Below are 20,984 nucleotides of genomic sequence, written 5' to 3' on the forward strand. Positions count from 1 at the left end.
GTTAGGTTGGGTCAGTCCTAATTGGGTTTTGGCTTTTGGGTTGGGTTCAGGTCAAGATGGGCCCATTCTAAATCCAACCCATTGACGTTGCGGCTTGTTAACTCCTACACAAAATGTTTGAGAAGGGAAATCAACAAGACTATGTGTTATCCATGAAGCAAAGGATAACTAAATAAGTTTCCTTCTTGCCCATGAACTAAACATATTAAGTTATTAACGAGCTGGCGGAATTGTCAACCTATTATCTTTCTGTTTCTGATGTCCCCTGCTCTAACACCATAACTCGTACTCCTCCTTCGATCACTGGTTTCCCTTTGTATCTTTGTTCATTGCCCAATCTCTATGCTGATATGGTGGCCAATTTGCAGTTTTTCCTTACTGGCATGCTGGGCAGGAGTGCAACTTGGGGTGGGTCAGGTTTGAGCATTTATTAAATTTTGAAAGGGCATGGCCTGAGGTCTTGGGCCTGATGCAGTGTAAAATCTTTAAAGCAGGTGCCCCAAGTTGCACCCCTAATGCTGGGCTGGTTTTCTTGTGGGTTTGGTGAGTTTTTAAGGTTAATGAGTGATTGATTAAATGTAAAGAGCCACTTAAAATCTTAGTGGCACTTGGGATGATTTTCATGAATAGGTGGAACCTTGCAGGAAAGGTGCATTTACCCATTCTTTGGTTCATAATGCAGCATATGCTTAATTTTAACTTTTAAGTTGAAAACCGGTTATTATAACTATATGGAAACTGAGAATTAGAATATTCATGATCTGTCAGTTTTTTTTTTTTTGTGTTAAATAAATTAAACGATGGTAATAGTAATTGTGATGGGCTATTTATTCTTTGATGTTCTTTATTAGATATCCATTCACTTTTATTTTTTATTCTGTGTGAGTTAGCAGTGGACAGGAATAATGTTGGTGTTCTTAATTATAAAAAAAATGTTGGTATTCTTTGTTTCCTTAAATGGTGAAGGGTACAATTGATGTTCAATAATAAGCCTTTGAGTGGGAGAACTTGTGGATTTGAGGTTAAAAGATTATTTTCTTCATTTACTGGGTTTTACTGTTGCTGTCAATGCCTTAAAAGCAGTGATTTATTTGCTTGTCTGTTGTAAAGTTCTTCTGGGTTTGTGCCAAAGATTTGGGCTAGAATATTTAGGCAAATGTTACTTAATTTGACTGATATGTCTACACTCTTGAGATCAATCATTGTTCTTTCAGGCTCTGTACTACCCTTGAGTTAGTGCTATATTTTTTGTTGTTTATTATTTAAAGTAGTATTTTTGAAGTAAATAATAAATTAGGAATTAAAATTTTATGGGTGTGTGTGTTAATTCCCACACTCATCTCCTCCGACCCGCATTTTCTTTTATCATTGTTGATTGTTGGAATCACTTCTTTTGCAGGCTGGGTACTATTGTGCAGTTTGTGAATGTGTAGTAAAGGATTCTGCAAACTACTTGGACCATATTAATGGGAAGAAACGTATGCCAACTTGCATGCTGGCTTACTGCATCTACTTTTTTCTCTATTAATTAGCGTTTCTCTTCCTGTTTCTCATGGTTTAATTGGCACCTTTTAGATCAAAGAGCTTTGGGTATGTCTATGCGGGTGGAACGAGCATCTCTTAAACAGGTAACATGAGTCATGTAGATATGGAAAACTGGTAAAAACCTCCAACGCGAAGTCTTGGAAAAATCAAGAATTAAGGTTTGGAGAAGCTGCTTTTCTTTTTTTCTTTTTCTTTTTTTTTTTAAATTTCTTTTGAAGGGCTACACAACGGGGGTAGCCCATCCCCAACCCATAACCCCCCAAACCGAGGTGCAGGCGGGATTTGATCCCAAGTCTCCGCTAGGACCAGCGAGAGACCTTACCACCCCGCTGGTTGGCACCTTGCTTTGGAGAAGCTGCTTTCTCCTATATCTGTTGTGCACATGGTATTCATGTGGTAGGGAATCTGGACTCATGGGCTAGTTCAAGGGAGTAGGATATGTTTGCTGGCTTGGGCCAGTGATGATGTTAGCCCCAGTTAACCTGATGTATCAAAGGTTTTGATTCTTTTGAATTAAGAATGGACGGGTCTGTTGGCCTACCTTGCCAATATGAAACCAACTAGTTTGTGAGGACCTGTCTGGTTTGTACGCAAATGCAATTGCCAAGCTAACCAGCCAACCAGAGGACTGGTTATTCTGGTTCACATATTTATTGGTTGACCACACATGGTTGTGAACATTGATAATGAGGGGATTAGGGTCAATTGTTTGGTCTAGGACATATCTTAAGGTTGCAAGCACCAATCCCCCTGTCATCACCAAATAAGGTTGACCTTAGTTGGTGCTCTGGCATTTTCTGCATGAATGGGCTGCTCTAGACACAAATCTGTTTTTTCATGCTTGTCAACCCAACCATTGCACTGAGCAATGACCCCTAGAAAAGGAGCTTCAGATTCTTTCTTGAAGTACAAAATGTTATAAAAAGAGATCAATTGGATAAAAAAATAAGCAATCTGTACGTCTAGAACACCAAAAGTGTCTTAAATAATAGAGGTTCTGTAACCTGGCCTGCTTTCTTAAGCCATAAAGCATGGTTGCATTTCAGAGGTAATTTTCTTGTGCATTTTATGACTGAGATTAGATGGGCAAGCTGGCAAGGTTCCTATATGTTCAGACATCTTACCCCTCTTCACCAGCCAAGTTTCAGATAATGAGATATTTGCCACATGGTTACGAGAGTCCTGTTTTCTGTTCTCTCCTTTGTGTACATAATTCTAGTATTCAGTGGTTGGTGTTCATGTGAGGAGGCCAATCATGGCTTGACATGGAGAAGAAACCCCATCCATGTGGCCAGATTCCAACCAGATGGATGGTTTGCCATGGCCACAGCAATCTTCTATATGGCCCCAAAAGAAACTGTCCTAACTCCTAACAAGATAAAAAGGTTGTGCCAGAAGACGACCACTGAGAATCCTAAGACACAGGCCAAGGTCATCAGAATTTGAGACTCCAATGCCATTGGGTCTGAAGTATTGCATGTATCTTTGAGAATGTGTGAGACATTCTCTAAATTATATCATATTGAATACCTTTTTTATTTTACACAGGTTCAGGAACGATTTGAAGTTCTTAAAAAGCGAAAAGCTTCAGGCAGCTTCACAGAGCAAGGTAGGACTTCAGATGTTCTCAATTTATTTCTAATAATGTTCAATTGCCTCTCGACTAAGCTACTAATCTTGAAAACCCAAAGTGTATTTCCATCTTTTTCCTTCTATGACAATGCCTTGTATTTTCTTTGTTACCTCAGAATCTTGGTTCAAATCTATTTTACTGATGGAAATGAACAGAGGGAATACTGATGATAAATATATTCTGATTTCCAGATCTAGATGATCGGATCTTGAAACAACAACAGGAAGAAGAGGAAAGGAAGCGCCAACGCCGAGAAAGGAAGAAAGAGAAGAAGGTAAGCAATTCTCAATAGATTTCTTTATAGTTATTTGCTTACACCATATAAGGTGAGGAAAGCAAGTGGGGAAAGAAAAACAAGAGAAAACACAATGGTAATCACATGTGCATTCAAGCACACGTGCATGCACACAAAGAGGGACAGTTTTGCTGAACCAATTGTCTAGAGAAGGGATTTAAACAAACTAGGAATTCTACATATGGATGGATAATTTGCCATTATTGTCATCCAAACCTTATCCCAACTATATGGGATGGCTACATGAATCCTGTTTGCTATTCTGTTTTAGTCATATCCATTTTAAATTATGAATGCGTAAATCATTTCATTCTAATTTGACCCATGTTCTTTTTGGTCTACCCCTAGCCCTTCTAGCCCTTCACCTTGCAACAGATTTCTTCTTATGGGTGATATCAATAGTCTTCTACACATGGATTGAATTATTCATTGTTTGAACTACCAAGGGAAAGGTCCTGCATGTTGGTTGGTTATGGAACTAGGGACCATGAGGTGGACTAGAAATTAAATATGTGGTGGGCAATCAGGATAACTCTTATCTGATGGATGGATTGGATAGGCCCACAACTTTTGACACGACTATTATAGGAAAGGTTCTCTAGGATGAAATTGCTACCCCAGCATTGTGCCATTACCTACCATATCCTACAATGTCTTGTGTATTAGCTTATTTCCTCCCCTATGCATGGTTACACCGAGTCTAATGCTCTGTAATTTATGGTAGTTTGTCTCATTTTCTCATACTATTGCATAATTATTATATTGAAATGGTTCATTGCTGTTTTACATCTTGGACCAGAAAGAGAAGGCAATAGAAGAAACTGAGGAAGTAGACACTGATGTAGCCGCCATGATGGGGTTTGGAGGTTTCCGTTCATCAAAAAAGTAGAATGGAACTTGAAATTTGAAAATGACATATTTTCCGGACCATCTCTCACTCCTGAGGAGGGTAGCTGTGCTGTGCCCCAAGCTCCATTCCGGAACTTCTGGTATATATCTGGGATATCACATAATATCTTGTAAGCAACAGCCAGATCCATCAACAATTAACATCGACGAAGGTTTAAGATGTATATTTCTTTTAATATTGTTGTGTTGCTTATTGACCATTAAGCATTTGATGGGCTTTGCCTGGTGTTTGAATGTTTTTCTTTTCGTACGTCTCCCTTTCTGGAGTACTACTTACATTGTCTTTATTCTCTTGAAACACGGAAGGCAGTTCTTGCAGGTTTGTATATGTGGACCTATTAGACTCCAAAATGAACGCTGACATGGATAATGCTGTAGAAGTAATACTTGCAAAGTGGTTGTTCTTGACAGTTCCAATCCTACCCGCCTTTTGTTTGTGGTTTTAGTCTGTTTAATCTCTGGCTTAGTACTAGATCATATTCTCATTGGGTATTAACCCAAGAGGAATGCATGCGTGGATGCTACATATATTTGTCGTTGGTGGCATTGTCATTTCCAAACCTAATTTTAACCGAAATTGCATTAAATACATACAAAGGACAAAGAGGAGAAAAGAACCAAGGAAGAATCAAAATACAGCAAAAGCCAATCGATGAACATCATAGAAGAGATGACCAATCAGGTATATTCAATTATTCATCAAAATTCACGGGGTGTTTGATTGATCAAGGCCTCTTCCCTTCCGGTACCATGTCTTTCGGGTATCGTAGAATTTTTCCAGTTTAATTATCAATGCATTAAAATGGCCTTATTGCGTGCTTTACTATTCTGATTATGTTTTGATAACTGCTGGATTAGGGTTTGATGTCGACAAGATTCTGATTTGAAAATTAACATTAGTTACAGACTTACAGGCTTACAGCCTATTTAATGCTCAATGCTGAAAAGATTTTAACATTAGTCTGTTTGTTCGAATTTTTATTTAATATGTTCCAATTAAGGACGATCCTAATCCGATTCGTTTATAATTGGACCATATATGGATCCACATCCATCCAATTTTTAATTTTGATTTCATCCGACTCTGACAATATTTAAATATATTCTATAGAAAAAAATTATTATACTTGTGTTAGTAGAGTTGGTTTGAATATTGTTTGTTTACCAGATAGTTATCGGTTTTAATCTTATTTTTGTCACTTTATTAATTTTTTGGGCTCCATCTTTTTATGACCTTATTAATGATACATAACAGTGTCGTTTTTCGTTTATTACTTATAATATATAACATCTATTTTCATTTTTAATTAATTTATTAACACTATGCAATATCCTAATCTGATAAGAATCCAAAATAAATCCAGTGATAAGCCGATTTCAAGTTGAATATTAACCGGTCCTTTTTTATAGGTAACGGATCAAATTTGGATATGGATCCATCTGATTCAAAACAATCATTGCCTTGTTCTAAAGATTTTTTTTATTTGAATCTTTCTAGCAATTATATTTGCCATTGAATTTTTGTCTCTGATAATCCTTGAGCTTTGCAAAATAAAAAAGCCATTTAGGTCTTAAAAAATTAAAAGGGTCATTTTTACCTAATTGAGTAAATTAAATAAACAAAGACAATCGATCTAAAGTAAATTAAGCCAATTAAGTAATGTTTTAAAAATCAAAATGAAAAAGGAATTGCTTTGGCCACCGGTTTCCGGTTCAATTGTTTGCTGAATCAATCAACTCATGATGTTTTGAAAAATAAAAATAAAAGATGACCCCAAAACCATTCACCATGTTGAATAGTTTAGTGGTTCAGCTGTTTGTGCTAGTGAATTGTTGACCAAGTCAACATTTTTTTGAAAAATTCTGGGCCAATTATAAAATGGAAGTAGATAGGTGATTGGTTTTTCGGCTGAATGGTTCAATGGGCTGGGTTAATGATGATTTTAAAATCATGCAATTAAGTGAATTAAATAATTAATTAAGTAAATTAAGCTAAGTAAATAGAACAATTGAAGAAATTAAGCTAGTTAAACTAAAAAGGTAAGTTAAGTCAAGTGAGTGAATTAACTAATTGATTAAGTCAATCAAGTAAATTAAGCTAAGTAAATAGATCTATTAAATTAAATAAATTACACTAATTAAGATAATCAAGTAAATTAATCTAACTAAATATAGTAATTAAATAATCAAAGCTAAATGAGTAAATTAAGTTACTGTTAATTAGGCTGAACAATTTGGTTTATTCGATTAAAAACCAAACTGAATAAATTGAAAATTTAAAAATCGATTAAAAAAATAAAAACCAAACAGAAACCGAATTATATAGAACTCAAAATAATCGAATCTGAAATTCTGGTTCAGTTTTCGGTTAAGATCGAATTTTAATAATATATAATATATTATAATATATGAAATCAAATTTTGTTATATTATATATTATATACAAAAGTTCAGTTAATTCAGTTAATCAATTTCTAACTCTAAAAACCGAAACCAAAATATTCAAGAACGGAATTAACCATAAACTGAAAACCAAAACCGAAATTTTTGATTTTAACTGAATAATGCTCACACTTACTGTTAATTAAGTAAAATAAGATAAGTAAATTAATTTAATTAATTAAACTGGGTTACTAAGTTAGCTAAACTAATTAAATACATTAAGCCACTATTTTAAAAACCGACCTAAAGGCCAAACCATCTTTGCCTCTGGGTCACAGGTCACTGGTTCGACGGTCTATATCTCTAATGAGTTCGAATGGGCTACACATTTTGTTGTTACAATGTTGGCTGAACTTTCATCTGCATTGTAACACGTCGCTCTTTTGGGGAAACGTGTAAAAATAACAAGAGGTGGGTTAATACTCCCGTTACTCATTTTCTTTCCTTTTTCTTCAACAAAAAAACTGAAAAAAACATCTTTTGGCAAGTCCTCTGTCTTTGTTTCAGGGAGGAAGACTTTGAACAATGAAGAGAGCATCTCAATGTGTAGAAAACTAAATGGAATTTGGAGTGAGCGGTGGAAGAAGACTTGAAGAACAGTGGTAGAAAAGAAGGTTTTGGGCAAATCCTGTATTCTCTATTCTTCATATGGAAGACATACAATCACTCTCTCTCTCTCTCTCTCTCTAGGTTCTTGGGTTAAAGGATTTGAATAGGGTGAAACTTATTTTTTGAATGGGTTTTAGACTTTTAGGGCAAAAGGTTTTGAACAGGATAAAACTTCATAAATAGTTGCTTGGCCAACTATTTTAGTCCATATTGCACAATTAGTTGAAATCTCTCCATTGTGCAATATACTAAATAAAGTATAAATATATTTTAATAAAAGCTAATACGGTTTGATTAGTATCATATAAAAAATCTATGGGATTTCAGAGATCTTCAAAGTTAATTAAAGCCTTCATGTATAATTTATTAGAGTATAGGGTCTTGTTTTGGGCAAGAAAGACAACAAACTATTAGGGATTATGGAATTGGTGTGATATTATTTAGCACGGTCTGGTTAATAAAATTTGAAGCCTCTCCTCTATGTGATTTTAGAGATATTTAAAGGCATTTGAAGCCTCTATTCACAATTATTAAGGTATAGGGGGCTTGTTTTGAGAAAAAAAAGGCGCAATAAACTATCAAGATTTATGAAGTTGGTGTGATACTGTTTAATATGGTCTGGTTGATACCATATAAAAATCTATGTGATTTTAGAGACTTCAAAGGCATCCAAAGTCTCCATGCTCAATATTAAGGTATATGGGTTTATTTTGAGTGAGCCATAATACACATTGTTTGTGGGAACTAGGAATACTCTGTATTTATCCTTTTTGAACAATAGACAAATAATTGGAGAAACAAATTCAAATCACCCTTGGCCTTCGATGGTGTCAGATTCGAAATGGAATTGGAACATTGAAAACCATTTGCAAATTTGCAATGCAGGCTTGCAGCTTAAGTTTTGCCCCGTGGATTGTGAAGTGATAAAGCGCATCAGCCACGCTTCACATTGTCCAATCCATAAGTTTTGGAAAAGTAAGGATTTGCCCAATGCAGAGATTTCTGATTTACGCAGCAGAGCTATAAACATTCAAAAGGACCATAACCCACTCTACGTATCAATGCTGACATCAATTCCGAACCGACACCTACCCCGACATTACTTTGAACCTACAAATTTTAAACCTGGGCTGATCGCTCATTCTCCCTTTTAAGTTATTACCGTTACTCAAACTTGGCGCCATGTGATGTGATGTGACCCCTACTTCAAAATTTAGGTAATCCGTTATCCGGTTGGCAACCTCTGTAAGGGTAATCGGAAAATGAGCAGATGCTGCCGGGAGGCAGAAAGGCGAATTCTTCGCCTCCTCCACGGTCATACTACTCGTTTACAACTGACTCAGGTCCATGCTCACTTCCTCCGCCATAACCTCCACCAATCTAACCAAATCCTTGCTCATTTTGTCTCCGTCTGTGCCGCCCTCAACAAAATGCCCTATGCTCGCCTCGTCTTTCTCCAAGCCCTAAACCCTAATCTCCTCCTCTTCAATTCCATGATCAAAGGCTACTCGATCTCGGGATGCCCCAAAGAATCCATCCATCTATTCGCGCTCATGAAAAACCGAGGAATATGGCCAGACCAGTTCACCTTTGCCCCTTTGCTTAAGTCCTGCTCGGTTCTTTCTGATTTCAATCTTGGCCGGGGAATACATGCTGGGATCCTCACTGTTGGCCTTGAATCCAACAGTTCCATTCAGATAGGGCTTGTCGAATTGTACTCTAGTTGCCGCAGGATGGAAGATGCTAGGCAGGTGTTTGATGCGATGCCTCATAAAGATGTGATTGCTTGGAATTTGATGGTCCGGGGGTTCTGCAATGCGGGACGTGTCGAAGTTGGGTTTGATGTTTTCCGACAAATGAACCAACGGAACATTGTTTCTTGGAATTCCATGATCTCCAGCTTGGCCAAGAGTGGCCGTGATACTGATGCTCTGAAGCTTTTTCACGAGATGTGGGATGAGGGTTTCAAGCCAGACGATGCCACTTTAGTGACGGTATTGCCTGTTTGTGCTCGTTTGGGAGCTTTTGATGTAGGGAGATGGATCCATTCTTATGCTGATTCGAGAGGACTTTCTCGACAAGTTGTTTCTGTAGGAAACTCGCTTGTTGATTTCTATTGTAAGTGTGGGGATCTGGAAACAGCTCGTAAGGTTTTTAATGAGATGCCTCGGAAAACTGTGGTTTCTTGGAATGCCATGATATCGGGTTTAGCTCTTAATGGGCAGGGTGTGAGTGGAGTCAATTTATTTGAGGAGATGAAGAGGCAAGGAATGGATCCTAACCATTCAAGTTTTATTGGGGTCCTTGCATGCTGTATTCATGCAGGATTGGTGCAGAAGGGTCAAGAGTTATTTGATTCGATGATCAAAGAACACCAACTTGAGCCCAAACTCGAACACTACGGATGCATGGTTGATCTTCTTGGACGTAGTGGGTTTGTTAAGGAGGCCAATGATTTGATCAGAAGCATGCCTATGAAGCCAAACGCTACTATATGGGGTGCACTGCTAAGTGCTTGTCGAATTCATGGTGATCTAGAGCTTGCAGAATTTGCAGCTAAGGAGCTCATCAATGTTGAGCCATATAACTCAGGTAATTATGTCTTGTTATCAAACATTTACGCTGAGATGGGAAACTGGGACGAAGTTGAGAGGGTAAGGGTGTTGATGAAAGACAGCAGTGTGAGAAAAGCTCCGGGGTGCAGCTCGATTGGGTAACATTGAAAGCTTGCTTTTGTTGATATAGCATGCGTCCATGGAAATAGGTTTACTGTAGAAACTGAGGAAGCTGATGGGGATACCTGTTATCTCAGAAGGTGTGGTCACATTAGTAATGAATAATGAGTAAAGAGAATGGAAATATGGCTTGCATTTTGCAACAAGCAATAAGAAGTTGTAAAAAGAACTCGGAATAGAGTGTGCTTGCAAAAAGTATATAACCCAGTATTCTTTCCTGTTAGATTTGTCTTTGAGGCTGAGCGTGGCACTTCATTTTACCTGATGGGAAGAATGGGAAGAAGGATTGAAACTTGAAAAATGAAGTAAAATTTCCAAAACAATAGAAACAAAAGGAACCCGGTATGGAGTTTGCTTGCCAAACTTTGAAAGACCGAGTTTTCCCTCTTCAATATATCTTTTTAGGTGATATTTCTTTGTAAGGATGTAAAAGTGGCGCTTCGAAATTCTATTTCCAGATGTTAAGTGAAGAAGTTGCACGGACACATTACTTTATGACACTGAAGAATTGTGGCCATATCCAATTACTCTGCGAAAATGAGAAAAGGAAGTCATTCTGGGTTCTCCCCTTTCAGTCTGCACTTGCCAGCTTCTCTTCATCTACTTCAAAAGCCTTCCTTGCTTGTTTCAGTTCCTCATTCATAGACAGTAGCTCTGTACAACGGTGGAGTTTTGGCGAATCCTGTAGCATCAAATACAAACCAGTTAATGTGATCACCTTGTACAAAGTAGGGGGCCACTATTCTCACTTATTTTGTTTGGGACCCATTATCTGGTAAATTTAGTTTAGATTTTTTATTCGATTTAAGAGATTAAATTTGGATTTATTTCTAAATAATAGCTCAGTTTATCTGGAAGAATGGATCTCAAGTGAAATTTCAATTAGTTGGATCCCATGCCATTTGAATTTTTATTTTAATAAAGTTCAATTAAAGAGGTGGTGCCATTACTAATATGGATCTACACAATGTGAAAGCAAGTATTTTTGAAGTGTGGAGGTAACTACTACCCCTGGCTTTTTTGAGAGTGGAGGGGTAAGCACATGCCTAATAACATTTCTCTCAGAATAGATGCTTTTCTTCTGAAAGGAGAGATGACCGCGTGTCTGATGAAGAAGCCCTCTAGCTCACTATATTATAGAAAAGAAAAGATTTAGGAGGAAGGGTGTGAAAGAAGTTTAACAATAGATACCTTTCGGATAAGAAATAGGAAGTCCTCAGTCAAAAGCTTCCCCCTCTTAGATGCAATTTCTTGGGCTTTATGAACCTATAGAAAACATACAACATAAGATGATAGGTTATAGCTGCAAATGAATATGATTGTAAGCTGTTCAAAAAGAGAATATGGGAGGGAAGCAAAAAGAGAATAGTGTTGTTTACCAAATCTGTTACATACTCAACAACAATGTCCTCCACAAGTGTAACTGTTTCAGGAAGTGGCTGTGAAGGAGCAAAAAGCAGTTATAAAGCTATTAATGATCCAAACAATTGCTATTAGGTCCAAACATGGGCTTGAAATATTTCAAGTAATCATACCCAGTAAATATTTCAAATAGCATTGCTAAACTCCGGTTAAATACACATAATGCATTTAAATTTGGTCAATTTCCAATTAGAGATTTAAATTTACAAACTCATTACAAGAAGCAATTCTGGTAAATACAGAAAGTTATCCATTATACTAGGTTTCTATGCCGATTAGTATATCCCCTTGCATAAATGTAGGGGATTCTGACAAATACACACTTTCTTCTCTTCAGAAGGTTCACTAAAAAGGAAAGAAATTCATATAAGTATCGGTTCCACAATGACTTCAGCTTATATAGTGTTTCACAGCCATGAATCTTTAGCCCAGTAGAAACTTTTTTCTCAGTAATTCACAAGGTGACCTCTTCTTGTCCCATGGGACAATATTCATAAAGTATGGAGGAAAATCAGTAAATTCAAGGAACCGAGTGGGTCTTGTACCATTACTGCCTTGGCCCCTGGTGGGCTATGTGACTAAGGCAGCCTGGAAACAACCGGGTGACACCCAGCAAGAAGACCATGGGCAATCAAGGTGATCACAAGGTATGTTTTGTCTTATGTACTTTTTTTTACACTTTACACTACACCATTTTCTATAATAAAAATTAAATTCTATTAATCTGTTCTATATGCATGTTACAGAGAGAGGTAAAATGTGGATCAATGTTGGCAACCAAGAAAAAAAATATGAGTACAAAAAATAAAGAGAGAAGAGAAAAAGAAAAATGATTAGGACCAAGAGGACTACACTTATCCAAAGGAACATGCATATAAAGTGCATTATTGTACTACTGTGTACATAAAATATCAAAGTGCATTAGTACTTTTTTTTTGCATAAACACCGACACTTCAGAGTATCATCCAAATTTATCAAGTTTCAAGTTCTTTGGTTTTCTTATTTCTAGGCTAGGCCTCATCTAGGAAGTCCAAACACCAGGCATTGCCCAAATACCTCAACTAAAATGGAAAAATATAATTAGGACATATTAGACCAAGCACAACATTTGTAAGAAGAAGGGATCTGTTACAAGTTGGTGGGACTAGGAGGGGCAAGGGTAGACCAAAAAGGCCATGGGTTGAAATAGTGAGAAATGATTTTAAGTCTTCATAATTTAACAAGGGGTGTGACACAAACAAGGAAAGGATCAGAATGAAATCATAGGTAGACATTTAGGATTAACTCCAATAGGTGATAAAATGAGAGAGAGAGAGAGAGTAAACTAAGATGGTTTGGTCACCAGTATAGAAGACCACCAACAACTCTAGTTAGAAGAAGTGATTTGTTACAAAGAGGAAGGGGCTAGAAGAGCTAGCGGTAGACTAAAAAGGACATGGGTAGAAGTATAATCGACAATTGACATCGCTTTAAATAGAACAGATTGGCTAAATGGGATTCATGTAGCCTACCCCATGTACACTAAACAGAGCGGATTAATAAACCAGGATTCATATGAGCTAGACCAATCAAGCAGAAGAAAATAGCTCAACTATTGAACGTCAACTCAACACTCAATTGTTTGGGGTGGGCGATATGAATCCTATCCAATCATTTTGCTCGATGAAAATCCATGTTTTTCAGAGCACGAAGACAATAGCTAAATAAAAAAGACCTTCTTAATAAAAGTGGCACTTTTAATTCCTTGAAAAATTTATATCTTTAGACAGACAGACAGCTCCACTTTTCCATCTGTTCATCACGAGATGAAAACCTAGACAAGGCCACATCAAAAGAGTTCAGGTGAGCCGACCCTCCTATTGCTATTGGGTACTTTCATTAACAACACGAAGAGGATGGAAAGAATTTGGACATGAAATCATTCGAAGGCCATGATGAAATCTCAATAAATAACACAAGAAAACCTAAGTTACCAAACCGATGAAAAAGAACTGAACTGTCGCAGAAAGATACGCACATTGGGGTCATCTCCAAACCCATACATCATGTGCTGCACTGTAACACCATTTCATCATCATCATCGAACAGATATATCAGTCACTGATTAAAGTTTAAAGTGAGATGTTATTAAGAATTTACAGGAAAAAGAATCAAAAGGAATTGCTTACGGTCTTTCTGAAACACGCCTCTCTTCCGCTTGAAGGATGCGTCAGTCGGCAGCAAGGATCCAACTTTGGTCTTGGTAGTGGGTGCGGTAGATGAGTTATGCATCTCTTCTCCCCGAATTACCACAACCCATTAAAGAAGAAATAAGCCAAAATCGATGACACAAACTGTTTGTGTAAATACTTGTTGAAACAGAGAGCTGTACAGTCAATAATAATATTATTGAACATTGATGGCCAGAGTAACCGAAAAAATACGACTATCTTACCTCCCTGAAAATTGAAATGAGATGGATTTGTTGCTTTGGTCCAATAACCCTTGCTAACGTTTCCTTAACTCTAGTGTAGTGAATCCCCAAAACAGCGAAATTTCTGGTTGGTACAGAATTACAGATACAGATATCCAAAAGGAGTTAATTTAAGGGAGAAGTACAAAAACACACGATGCAGGGAGAGACACGATACAGATATCCAAAAGGAGTTAATTTAAAGGTGGGAACTGGGACGGGATTGGGATTCTCTGTTTCTCCACTCTGTCCCTCTTAGTGTCCTTTCATTCAGGGAGAGACACCTGTCTTGATGCATAATGAATCACGCCTCTCTTCGAAGTTCGAACATCTCAAGTGTGATCACAAGCGTTTAAGATGCTTGCCTTTAGTAGCATCATTGTCACACAAGATCGAAACATTCTATATCATCATCAGTCTCTACGAAAGCTTTGAAAATGTCCGTATCAAGTGCATAAAGACGATGAACACATTAGTCTGACTCTGTGTAAACAATGCTCTTAAAACAATTGAAAGGAAGGCAGTATTTGTTGTTCTGAAAAATGCCCCAATTGGGTTTGGTTTGAACAGATAATCATAAGACTCAGCGACAATGCACAGCTTATTGCTTGTATTAACAGCCCTAAATGGGAATGGTTCTGTGAAGTTTTCTTTCTCTGTTACCGTTCTTGCATCAAAACCGATCTCATTCAATATATATTTTGATGTTTCACTCATACTAGTTTTAGATGATAGTCCATCTCTCTCTCTCTCTCTCTCTCTCTCTCTCAAAAAAAAAGATGATAGTCTGTCTGATGAGTCCGATTTGAATCCGATGAGACCCCATTAAAATCGATAAGTTTCTGATAATCGGATTGGAATTTTGGATGTTGCAGCATTCCCACGATGATGTGACCTCAGTTTTATTTAAATAGAACATAAATTAACAATAATATCGAGGTATATCAGAAAAAGAAAAGAGTATAGACACTCAAAGGCAAAAGCTATGTATGGTTCTCGAAAAACTCAAAAACCTTTTCACGAGGATTAGGTTTTTGAGCAAGAGAGAATGGGAGGAGAGATAAAGAGGAATTTCAAGCAAAAAATGGTTTTTGGAATGGAAGAAAGACAAAACAAAGGAGTTTTAAAAATGGGAAAATTTTGAGAGAGGGGTGATTGTTTTTTTTTTTTTTTTTTGATTTTGGATAACTATCTTTACATGTCAAGGAGTCTTAGGTGTTTTGTATTGTTATTTTCGCGGAAAAAACCCTCTTTTGACCTTAAATTATATTTTTTAATATTTTTTATAAATTAAAAAATTAAAAATCAAACTAAAAGACATAAATATGTTTATTATATCTAAAACATATTTATACATGATTTATTGCTAATGTATAAATATGATACGATTTGAACCATTCGACTTAATCAATCAAACCAGTGACCCACGACCCAAAAACAAAAATGATATAATCTGTAAATCGGTTTTAAAACATTGGTTCTATATATGTTAAATGTATTTTTATTACTTATTTATGGAATACATACATTATAAGGTAAGGTAGCCTTCTAATTCTTTCTCACCAAGAGAACTAAGTATACATATATTGATGGATGTTTGCATAATGAGCAGCAGCTGGTCTGGTACGTAGTGGAAATGGCAGGCAGCATTAGATGAAGAAAGGAAGCCCAAACCCTAACACCAAATTGGCCACATACGAATACGATCGCGAGTAGCCGGGTTGGATCGGCTTGTGTGCACCGGCACCGCTGAAATCATAATAATGGTTGAAGTAGGACTGGCCGTCGGAATTGTCCCCCCCATTATCGCCGTTGTCTTTATAGTAGTAGTCTTGGTAGTTGTCTTTATATGATTTGTCTTGGTACATGTAGTCCTCCACTTTAAAATTTCCTGCAAAAATAATCCATCCATGCCCATAGGCGGTAGGCCCCAGACCCAACATATAAATGTTAATTTCTGAAAATTACTAATTAATTAATCTGAAATTTCAAGGTTTTGAAAATCGGACCGGATAGGGAACCGGTTTTTGGGTCAAATCTGATATGATTTGTTCGGGTCAATGGTTTAATCACCCAGATCAGTGGATTACTGACTAAGGCCTCGTTTGGCATGTCTTTTCGTGTGATCTGTCAGCTATTTATAAGTCGGGCAGACTGTGATTCGGTCTTTTTCCGTTTGGTTCATAGTAAATCTAGTCGTCAAAAGGCAATGTGCCAAAAAGATGCAAGAAGTCCAAAATGGACGATTTTCAGGAATCTCCAAATGGAGCTTTTGCATTTTTTTTTTATTCGTTTTCACGTGGAAAGACAGGCCTTAACCAAATGGGCTTTAGGTTGTTTAGATCTTAATTTAAAGGCTCAATGCGTCTTTTGACTGTCAGAATTACTGGAAGATCTTCCCAGAAAGACTTGCCAAATAATCACTAAATCAACGGTTTTTGGTCAAAAAGTGGTTTTAGAGTGAAACAGAACCGATTACCTGACGAATTCCTGGTTTTCCCGGTCAGATTTTAAAAACAATGAAAGAAATAGCCATGATCCATCTCACAAATCATAGTGAAAGATCAGACTGGTTTTGCTCACCTCTATCCTGACTGTAGCTACATCCAGCTTTCAGTGTGTGTCTAATGTCTCGAATTGTGGCCCGATTGTAGAAAGTGAAATGGTTTAGTATGTTATTGATACAACGGAGGACGAGCCTTGTTTCGGCCAGGCAGGGACCCTCGCAGAATGCGTCGGTTTTTTCTCTTGGGACATCCAAGTGCCCCTTATCTGATAGTCTGTAAGCCTCGTCACACCTCCTGTATATCTGTGTTAATTTGTTCATTTCAAACCAATTTTAGAAACACAAACATCAAATTAAAATATGCGCCAATGCTAGCTCAATTAATATTTCCTGCTGCTGGTGGTTCAGCAAACTATATGAATATTTCTACGGACTACGCACTATACGTTGGTTGGGACAGGTGTACGTACTGTTTTATCAGTCACCCTGTATAGCTATAATTGGTTGGCCAATGCCTACCACTCTATTACTCTGATTTCAAGCAAGGTTGGTTTGCCTGCAGGCTGCAGCCCACGACTTGGTCAAATTCGATTGCTGTTTGGAGACTGTAAATATATTGATTTGGCCCCGGTCCAATGAGAATATTCACACTATGAATCTAAGAACATGGAGTCGGATTTAGGGTTATTTGGTTTACACTTTATAGTGTGGATTGGAATTAAAATCCTTTAAAATTAGAATTAGAATAATCTAAAATCAGAATTGAATTGGAATAAGTTGGAATGAGAGGAGAGGGGGAGATTTAGAATGGTCATTCCCTCAAATGGAGAAATGCCTTTCCAACAGAAATGAGAATGAGATTCCGATTTCATCCAATCCAACAGTATTTAAAATAAAAAATGGGTCATTCCAACTCTCATTCCAGACCTTTATTCCCATGAACCAAATGAACGCTTTTTCATTCTTTTAATATTACTTTTTAGTTTATTGATCCCAGATTATTGTTAGCCAGGATAACAAACTTGGGAACTAAATCACATATCAAATGGCTTTAGTGTAAAGCTGGAACAGATAAGCAGCATGGGGGTTTGGTTGGGTACATAAGCTCGATCAGTCTATATTAACTCATGGTGCAAATTAAGTGCAGTAGCTCTAAATGGGTTGCGAGTTACAACAGCAACCAACCAAATAGAATTCAGTTGTCCCCATGTAAATAACTTATAGCTCTAGAAGAAGAAGAAGAAGAAGAAGAAGAAGAAGAAGAAACAGATTGTAATGCATGATTTAGCATCTAACTTACATAATCCTTGTTGAAACACTCCAATGCTCTGTCCACGATTTCAGTCGGATCCACCTCTACAAATGCAACGAAACAGTATTAAACACTACTGAAAGCAAGAAAATGTTTAATCTAACATCGAGATCACTACCTGAGATGCAGCAGGAGACAGAAAAGAAGAGAGCTACAACGAAGAGCCAAAGTTTCAAGCTTGACATTATATGAGCTCTAGGTCTAGGAATTAACAAGTAGAGAAAACTGTGCGTAAGTCGCTCGAGGGCGCGCGGTGGAATGGAAGGAATAAGTACTGTTTGGTTTAATATATAGAGGTGCTGGACGGGGCACCAACCGTCCAACCCAACTTCTTTTTCTGACCAAAACACCCCCAAGCATGCATCACTGTACCTTCCCTAGACAAACTGTGTCAAGTCTGTTCCGACTTTTTAATTTCTTAACATCCATTCGTGCATGCGTCAAGGTCATCAATATAATACATTCTCTCTCCTTTAAGCAAATTCAGCCATATGCCCATACAGCTTAGCTTAGGGCTGTCATATGGGTCGGGTCCGACCTGACGGATCCAAATAAACTGAACTGGTTCTAGTTTCAGGACCTGGTATCGATGGATCGGTTCTGGTTCCTGATTATCATCGGTTTGAAATTGTTTTTTTTTTTCAACATTGAAACAATTCAGGTTTGACCCGGCCCAACCCGTATATATGTATTTTAAGTGCATAATATTTAAGTAGGTTAATTATAATCGGGTCCATTGTATTAGACTGATTGTCCCAAGAACCGATCAATTTGGTTCTCGGTCTAAAATTACAAACCTAGTTTGCTTCCGATTCCTTGATATTTCTTGTTGCAGGTTGGCTCCGGTTGTAGTCAGACCAGACCCAGATCAAATTATATTCATTGACAGCCCTAATCCAACTAGCACAATATTATTTTGAAAACAAGACCAAACCGGCCGGTTGAACTTCATTCAACAGGAACCGGACTGCTTTCCTGGTCATATATAGGAAACTACTGGAACTCCGAATTGGGTCGTGTCCTTCCATTATTGCTTGTGGTTAATGATGACCAAATAGTGGTAACTAATGACATTAAGGGTCCATTTGGTTCACACTCAGAATTGGTGGGCCGGAGGACACTGGAAATTGGCCAAGGATGCTATGTGGCGATTTCTATGGCTACCCCCTTTCAGGTCATGCATAATGGAAGAGCACGACTAAGAAGGAGTGTCCTGTATAGACAAAGAAGCGGACTCCACTAGAGAAGAGGGAACCACCTGAAGACCTCGACGAATGCCCTCATCTCAACAACCCTGGAAGCCCTATCCATCTGGGACACGGACGCCCAACAATAAGTAAGTATTCCCCGCTTGAGGTAAGGAACTCTTGGAACTTTGCACTCTTTGAATACCTCTTCGCACTATCTCTTCAGCTCGGACAAGCACTATTTCAACTTGTTCGTCCCGACCACATCCTACTTTATCCTACTAACTTGAGCATTGGAGTACCTACCTGGGGCCTTTGACCTTTCTCCTGATTGTAGATCTCAGCGTGCGGTTTCGTCCTTCCACCTAGGCCTCGTCTAGTTGGCAGGACTATCTGATTGTGTCCTCGATTTGGAACACTTCAAATTGAACAATATCATATTGGCGTCATCTATGGGAAATGTACAAAAAGTCATTTCCCAAACCTCTTTCTATGCACTAAAAGCAACCATGCTTAAGAACACATTCAACTGCTCCGGAGTCTGTTCTCTATCTTGGGGATCCCGCTCACTTCGCAGTTCCCCGCCTCGGGAGCCCTAGTATTAGACAGCAATCAACCCCGCATAGTTCCAAGCCATGCAGTAGAAGGTCGACCGTATCCTAGCCATGATGAAGGTGTTGGGGCAATCAGCACACGCCCCCAAGCTACTCGCCTTGCCATGTAGGCACTTACTATAGCCGATCCTCGCACCAAGGACCCCAAAAGGCACCATGCAAATAGGCACATGGCCCAATCCGACAGTGAACAGGCCACAACCATCCAGAAGATTTGACTCCTTCTAGCTCGGCCTCATGCACATGATGCTTGCAGTAGATCCCATCACTTCGCTGCTCGGGTACTGACAAAAGAATAACTCAACCAATGTTTGCAGCAACCCCTGATCTCGATAGTTGAATCCAGTTCGGTAAGAGACTGGCCTGCGATCCCGAAAGGGGAAAAGTCCGCAAATGTGATCCTAGATGACAGAGACATCGAAATCAGAGAACTAAGAGAGCGTTTGGCTGAATTGGGATGCAACCAAGCGGATAGAAGTGCAGCTTCTCCGACGGCTTGGCCCTCAGAGATGCACTAGATCTAGCCTGCAAAGGAACCCGTCTTCGTCCAGGACATCGTTGATGAGCTTCCCCTAGCCGACTGGCGGCCCCCTCAATTGGAGAAGTAGGATGGAGCCTCAGACCCCAACGATCACATTGAGGGGTTCAAGGAAACAATGATGCTGCACAGCTCCTCTGAGGGTCTCATGTGCAAGGCCTTCGTCACCATCCTCCATGGAATTTTCAGAAGTTGGTATGCCTCCCTTCCACCGTGGTCCATATCCTCCTAGGAATAGTTGGAGACATAGTTCCTAGCATAGTTCACCACCAGCCAAAGGCAATGGAAGATGTCGGCCATCCTCATACAAGTACGACAGAGGAAAAGAGAAACCTTGAGGGAATACTTGGCGAGGTTCAACATTGAGGCCCTATATGTCTGAGATCTAGACCAATCGGTAGTTGTGACAACCATCATGAGTGGGCTGCACTCCTTAATGTTCAGCTTTTCGCTGCAAAAGAACCCTCCACCCAATCTGACTACGCTCAAGAAGCATGCGAAGAAGCATATGAATGCCGACCAACATAATCCAAAGTGGAAGGACCATGATGAGTGCAAATCTGATAGAGACAACAAGAGACAGGACTTCCAACTTGACCGTAGACCGAGGACCCCGCCACTGACGTACAAGAACTTTACTCCCCTAAATGTGTCGTGGGCCAAAATATTGGTGTAATTTCGTGACCTCAACTTTGTTAAGTGGCCTAAAAAGATGAAAACCCAAGGCAACAAGAAGAATCGGGACAGGTATTCCGATTTCTACCGAGACCATGGCCACGTCACC

At 38.5% G+C, this 20,984-nt stretch overlaps 4 protein-coding genes across 7 annotated transcripts in view; 2 read left to right on the forward strand and 2 right to left on the reverse strand.

Moving 5' to 3' along the window:
- Nucleotides 1–4,799, forward strand: part of LOC104598826 (C2H2 and C2HC zinc fingers superfamily protein) — a 7,721-nt gene extending 2,922 nt beyond the window's left edge. For both annotated transcript variants that reach the window (XM_010261063.3, XM_010261061.3), the window contains exons 7-11: nt 1,400–1,478; nt 1,576–1,628; nt 3,094–3,154; nt 3,370–3,452; nt 4,273–4,799. In XM_010261063.3, the coding sequence (XP_010259365.1) occupies nt 1,400–1,478; nt 1,576–1,628; nt 3,094–3,154; nt 3,370–3,452; nt 4,273–4,362 (366 nt within the window). In that variant the 3' untranslated portion in view covers nt 4,363–4,799. The remainder of the gene's footprint in view (nt 1–1,399; nt 1,479–1,575; nt 1,629–3,093; nt 3,155–3,369; nt 3,453–4,272) is intronic.
- Nucleotides 4,800–8,695: 3,896 nt separating this feature from the next.
- LOC104598823 (Tetratricopeptide repeat (TPR)-like superfamily protein) lies at nt 8,696–10,594 on the forward strand. The gene has a single exon (XM_010261058.3). It carries the CDS (start codon nt 8,696–8,698, stop codon nt 10,148–10,150), a length of 1,455 nt encoding a protein of 484 aa, XP_010259360.1. The 3' UTR covers nt 10,151–10,594.
- On the reverse strand, nt 10,494–14,716 carry LOC104598825 (transcription initiation factor TFIID subunit 13-like). Of its 3 annotated transcripts, none has more exons than XM_088899617.1 (6): nt 14,026–14,716; nt 13,760–13,864; nt 13,609–13,646; nt 11,564–11,607; nt 11,215–11,297; nt 10,494–10,850 (listed from the first exon to the last, which is right to left on the reverse strand). In XM_088899617.1, exons 2-6 carry the CDS (start codon nt 13,860–13,862, stop codon nt 10,804–10,806), a joined length of 315 nt encoding a protein of 104 aa, XP_088755743.1. In that variant the 5' UTR covers nt 13,863–13,864; nt 14,026–14,716; the 3' UTR covers nt 10,494–10,803. The 3 variants fall into 3 exon arrangements, with proteins under 3 accessions (XP_088755743.1, XP_010259362.1, XP_010259361.1); XM_010261060.3 differs by lacking the exon at nt 11,215–11,297 and adding an exon at nt 11,360–11,434 and having other exon boundaries at nt 11,548–11,607; nt 13,760–13,956; nt 14,026–14,627; XM_010261059.3 differs by lacking the exon at nt 11,215–11,297 and adding an exon at nt 11,360–11,434 and having other exon boundaries at nt 11,548–11,607; nt 14,026–14,624.
- Nucleotides 14,717–15,503: 787 nt separating this feature from the next.
- On the reverse strand, nt 15,504–18,106 carry LOC104598822 (uncharacterized). Its single transcript, XM_010261057.3, has 4 exons — nt 17,980–18,106; nt 17,850–17,905; nt 16,627–16,852; nt 15,504–15,934 (listed from the first exon to the last, which is right to left on the reverse strand). Exons 1-4 carry the CDS (start codon nt 18,044–18,046, stop codon nt 15,693–15,695), a joined length of 591 nt encoding a protein of 196 aa, XP_010259359.1. The 5' UTR covers nt 18,047–18,106; the 3' UTR covers nt 15,504–15,692.
- Nucleotides 18,107–20,984: the final 2,878 nt, after the last annotated feature.

The sequence above is a fragment of the Nelumbo nucifera genome, chromosome 3 (genome assembly GCF_055504915.1).
Source record: "Nelumbo nucifera cultivar China Antique chromosome 3, China Antique-T2T, whole genome shotgun sequence".
Classification (NCBI taxonomy): domain Eukaryota; kingdom Viridiplantae; phylum Streptophyta; class Magnoliopsida; order Proteales; family Nelumbonaceae; genus Nelumbo; species Nelumbo nucifera.